The sequence below is a fragment of the Hordeum vulgare genome, chromosome 2H (assembly GCF_904849725.1).
Source record: "Hordeum vulgare subsp. vulgare chromosome 2H, MorexV3_pseudomolecules_assembly, whole genome shotgun sequence".
In the NCBI taxonomy this organism is placed as follows: domain Eukaryota; kingdom Viridiplantae; phylum Streptophyta; class Magnoliopsida; order Poales; family Poaceae; genus Hordeum; species Hordeum vulgare.
The window spans coordinates 642,493,897-642,499,302 of record NC_058519.1 but is presented as its reverse complement, the minus strand read 5'-3'; the positions used below and the strand labels follow the sequence as shown (position 1 = coordinate 642,499,302).

Below are 5,406 nucleotides of genomic sequence, written 5' to 3'. Positions count from 1 at the left end.
TAAAAAAAAGGGAGCAAACAAAAATTCAACACATATGAGCATTATGAGTTCTTTGACGGTATTTTGCTAAATTATCATAATTCAGTATCAATTATCATAAGTAAAATGAACAAAACAAAATGTTACTATAACTAGTTCCATGTATACACACATATGAACATTTTATTGATCAAGATGAACAATATTTATATTTTACCAAACAAAAAGTTAGCACAACACACACAAAAACTTGAGTTGACGAAAGCCCACCCATGATGGCCGTCCCATCTTCTTGTCAGGGTAGTTGTACCATAAGACGGTGATGCCCGTGATGTGGTACGATGCCAACAAGGTCTTCGCCGGACTCCTACATATATTGGCGGAAGAAGAACATATTATATCTGGTCAGCCATGGTTGACGGTTTCTCTCGCCGTCGAATGTGGGGAAATCAGTTTTTTATAGGTGAGGGGCCCACTTGATGCCTTCAATAAGGGGCGATCTCTATGTTGCCTTGGTCTTGTCATTCGATGAAAGTAGTATCCCGAGGCCCGCCAAGTTAAAATTGGTTGCCACAGTGTTGTTCGAGCCAAAGGATTGCCAGGTTTTCTGTCTGGCTTTGATGATGGTCTTGAGGATGGTGTCTAGTTTCATGCCATCATCTTTGTGTTCAGCTTACGCTTGCTGGAGCCGAGCTGAATGTCAATGTTAAGATTGTTTGGTGCTTTGACAACACCATCATGGTTGGCTTGCTTCTTTTCGATGAGGTCTACAAGGCTTATAGATGGCAAGGGTGGTGGTGGTGGTGGTCGTTTGCTCATGGTGTTAGGGGCGGCAGAGACCAATGAATCACATACCAAGTTATTAAGGACTTCTTTAAAAAAAAGTTGTTATGGACTTGCTAACTAGGAGTGTGAGGGCTGGATCTGAGGTAAATAGTCATGGATAAACTGGAGGACATAGTCAGTAGTTGCACCGACCTACTGCCGTTAAAGGGACAGATCCAAGTACACGTCGTAGGAACAAAAACAAACTATAACTAAATTTGGATGTAGCAGGAAAACCCCTTCTGGGTCGAATATTTCCATATCCGTTTGTTGGATCAAATCTAAAACTCTAGGAGTCATTTTGCCTTGGATCTCTGTAAATTATTGTTAATCATGAATCTTGATTGAGATAAAGAAGACATGAAGTGTTTCCTGTCAAAGATTTGTGCAGTATTTTCAAGTTAAAGCATTTTCTGCCGGTATTGCAGCAAACATAATCTTAGTAATATTGCTTCAACAGAGCAATTTCCTTTCTCTTATAATGTAAAACCTTACAGTTAAGTACATGCTTGAAAAAAGGGAAACATTTTACACATTAAATTATGGAGCGTCTACCGCCCTTCCAACATCGTGACGCTCATGTTATTCATTGAGCTGCTGGTGTTTTCTCCTGTTTCTTTTGCTTCCGAGTTCCTATACGCAAAATACACAGGTCGTTGTGGGGTTGAAAGTGACGTGGTTTCGTTCTCTAACATGAATACAACGGATGACATGAGTGGCCTATTGTAAGGATTATCTTGCACACATAAGAGCCCTATATGAATGCACCGTAGAACTTCAGTTGGTGAACAGTTATCAATAATGGAAGAGTCCACCATATCCATTGGCTTCCCATCATTCCATAAGTTCCATGCCTGAACCAGTTAAATCAAAATCCTATAAGTTACTAATTTCATTTGAAGTATGCAGAAAATCAGCATTTAATCATACTTACATAAGCTAAGAGATTTGGAAAGTCTGAGAGCTGAGGTAAGCTAATCTTCAGGCCACTTATGATCTCCAAGAGCAGAACACCAAAGCTGTAGGTATCGGACTTGACAGAGAAGGCGCCATCCATCGCATATTCAGGAGACATGTAACCACTGTGTCACAGTTCAACAATAACTTGAGTAATAGAAAAATTTAACGAAATAAATATCTTGCACGAGTCACTCACTATGTACCAACAACTCGGTTGGTGTTTGCTTCTTGCTGGTCGCGACCAAATATTCTTGCCATACCAAAATCGGATATCTTTGGGCTCATATCCACATCTAATAAGATGTTGCTTGATTTAAGATCTCTATGAATTATTGTCAACCTTGAATCTTGGTGGAGATAAAGAAGCCCTCTGGCTACCCCTTTGATTATTTGAGACCTTGTTGGCCAGTCAAGGACATACTTACTTTCAGTGTCTAGCAAAACAGTATGCAACGTTGTTATAACTTATAAGTATGCAACCAAGCTCTGTTAAATAATGTGTTAGCTTCTATTAACATGTATTCCCTTCGTCCCATAATATAAGAGCGTCTTCTACATTACAGTAATGTAGAAAACGCTCTTATACTATGGGACGGAGGGAGTATATATTTATACGTACCAAAAATGAAGACATCCAAGCTTTTGTTTGGTAAGTACTCATAAATCAGCAACCTCTCATCTTCATGAACGCAATAACCAAGAAGTCTGACAAGGTTCCTATGCTGCAACTTGGCAATTAGAACAACTTCATTTCTGAATTCTTCCGCTCCTTGTCCAGAACTCTTACTGAGCCTTTTGATAGCAACTTCTTTGTCATCATCCAACATTCCCTGTTGACATTTTTATCATCTTAAGCTCTACATGCTTGTTGTCATTTGTTCATCTAATATACATACTGGGTGAGATAATTTTGTCACCTTGTAAACCTTCCCAAAACCTCCTTGTCCGAGCATGTTCTCGTTCGAGAAATCATTTGTGGCGGTAACAATATCTCTAAAGCTAACCAATGGAAGCTCGATATTTTCATCACCAATTAGTTGGTTTGAAGAAACTCCGAGGATCGACTTTGCCTGGACATCCTTGTTTCGACGGTTGCCTAACAGGAGGAGTTGAAATATTGTTTGTCAGTAGTACTCATAAGTGCCACAACAATGTTGCATCTTTAGATTATTGTACCTCTGAACTTGCATATCCAAACAAGGAATATGCACATCAGTACAAGCAGACATGCTGTGACTGGTAGCAAAATCTTCAACATACTCCCCCTCTTCTTATTAACAGCTGAAGAAATAAATTTCACAAAGAAAATAAGCAGTTACACATGACCAAATAAATTTCACGAAGATATTTTTTTTAGAAAAGGAGGGTTCCCTCCGCACCTCTGCATCGAAACAATGCATGCAGCCACTTTCACGAAAATATACCACAGAATAATTGTTGTTTAATCCATTGGGCAAGATGATCCATCCAAAGTTTGGATCGAACTGCACGTACCTAGTTCAGATTTTGCCAGCCGCACGTAGAGATCCTGGCCTTTGTCGACGTACCGGACGTCGACGATGTGACCGACCCAGATGACGCAGCCACTGCCTCCGCCGCCGCCTCTGATGTCCGCTGCGGCGTAGGCCACGCAGGAGCAGTTGGCCAGGCACCTCGCCCTGCACCCCTCCAGCGTCGCGCCCACGTCCACCGTCGCGTTGTCAGTGTCAGGGAGCTTCACGCCCGGCACCACCACGAAGCCGTCCGTGGTGGCGGCGCCCCCATCGCGGCAGTCCAGCGGCGCGTTCCTCCGGCAGCCGGCGGCGGCCTCCCTCATGGACCAGTGCGCGGGGGACACGGGCACGTACCCCTGCACGCAGCCGCAGAAGAGCGTGGACGCCGTGTTCACGTTGCAGAGCCCGAAGGCGCCGCACTTGGCGTAGTCGTCGCACACGTCCCTCGGCGCCTGCGCGAACACGTTCCACACCCGGCTTCCGCCGTCCCACGCCAGCCGCTGGATCACGCCGTCCTCGCTCAGCACCAGCCGCGAGAAGGGCGCCGCCGCCGTCGCGTTGAACACGTAGGCCACCTCGTCGGCCCGGACCACCACCTGGTTCGTGAACATGTCGGAGTAGGACGCCATCTCGGGGACGCCGCTGAACCACAGCCCATTCCACGGCCCCGTGCGGTACTTCTTGGCGTCGCCCCGCCAGGAGACGCAGTCCGGCAGCCCCCTCGTGTCCATGGCGCGGCGGCAGTCCCCCGTCGCCGGGTCGTCCGGGGAGCGCCAGGACCTGAGGGACCACTCGGCGCCGGTCTGCGGGTTCCTGCCCAGCCGCATGCCGGCGATCAGGGTGTTGGACGGGTGGTCGAACGACTGCCACAGCACGGCGCCGCTGCTCTCGTCGCGCACCACCACTAGGTTACCGGACTCGAGCAGCCGCGCCTCCGCGGACAATGAAGAGGTAGAGCCACGGTTCGTAGTGTTCGAGGAGGACCATGCGGTCCGGCCGGAGCCGTCGAGCAGGATAAGGCGGCCGGCTCCGTCGATCGCCAGCACGCCGGCGGTGTCGTTGAGCGGGCTGTCGCGGTTGGCCACCCAGACCACGGCGTCCGTGGACGCGGAGAACCATATCCCGACGTACCTCCGGCTCGGTGCGCCCGGTGAGAAGAACCCAAGGGTGAAGGAGCCACCGGCCGAGACGAGCATCTCGCCGTCGGTGATGTTGCGGCGGCCATCGTTTAGTTTGTCCGGCGGAGATGAAACACCGGCAAGCGATGTGGTTCCTAGGGAAACAAAGAGCACGGAGATGAGCATGACACGAAAGTTGAGGAACATCATATCTTTGCAGCTCGCAGCCTCGCCTAACACTTGAGCGAGAGAAGCTGCTGCTATATATTTCTGGGGAAGGAGGATAAGTTGAGATGAGATGTCAGATGAGGACGTGATCACTTTGCCGGCCGGCCTACGTACACGGGAATAGCTAGTGCATGCGCGCAACTTGCATGGCCGGTCGTCTATGGCCGACTAGATCGATCGACTCCGTTCAACAAGGGCGAGCATGCTTGCATACGACGACGGCGCAAAGAAGTCTGATCAAGTCATGGATTGTACGTGACTGCTTGCTAGTTTGTCAAGGGAAGTCACGTGACTCGCATCCACTAGCCATGCCCTTTTTTCCAAGGCTATTGGCGTCCTTGAATTCTTTGAACCCAAGAGATGGAAATTATACCGGGGCTGCACCATTACTTGTCCAGTTGCTTTCATTCCATTATATCCATATGTTACTGGCCTTTGATGATTTAAAAGTTTGGTTAGTTAACATGTGGACCATATATATACAAGGCGAGAAAAGGTGTTATGCTAGTTTGATGATTTTTCTTAATAAATGATTTTGTGCCGACAACACGTCGGTCTCTTTTTCAATTCCTCCCACAAAGCCTCCTCCTCCTATGGCAGACGGTGGCTGGGGGTGCTTGTGGGCCATGGATGAACACATGAGACGAGCTTAAGTTGGAAACCCAAAACATCATGGATGTTGTGCGGTGAAGTTGAGATTTATGTTGTGTGGGAGTTTGGACATGTCGCAACTGTGTTTTTGTGTGCAGATGAGCGACATTTTGCAATGGTTCTAAACATCTGTTGGAGAGGGTTTAATTTAT

General features: G+C 47.4%; 1 protein-coding gene across 1 annotated transcript; it reads right to left on the bottom strand.

The window, feature by feature from the left end:
• Window positions 1-1,257: 1,257 nt before the first annotated feature.
• LOC123428251 (receptor-like serine/threonine-protein kinase SD1-8) lies at window positions 1,258-4,659 on the bottom strand. Its single transcript, XM_045112441.1, has 7 exons — window positions 3,259-4,659; window positions 2,941-3,045; window positions 2,682-2,860; window positions 2,384-2,594; window positions 1,961-2,198; window positions 1,739-1,886; window positions 1,258-1,658 (listed from the first exon to the last, which is right to left on the bottom strand). Exons 1-7 carry the CDS (start codon window positions 4,583-4,585, stop codon window positions 1,356-1,358), a joined length of 2,511 nt encoding a protein of 836 aa, XP_044968376.1. The 5' UTR covers window positions 4,586-4,659; the 3' UTR covers window positions 1,258-1,355.
• Between the last annotated feature and the right edge of the window lie 747 nt (window positions 4,660-5,406).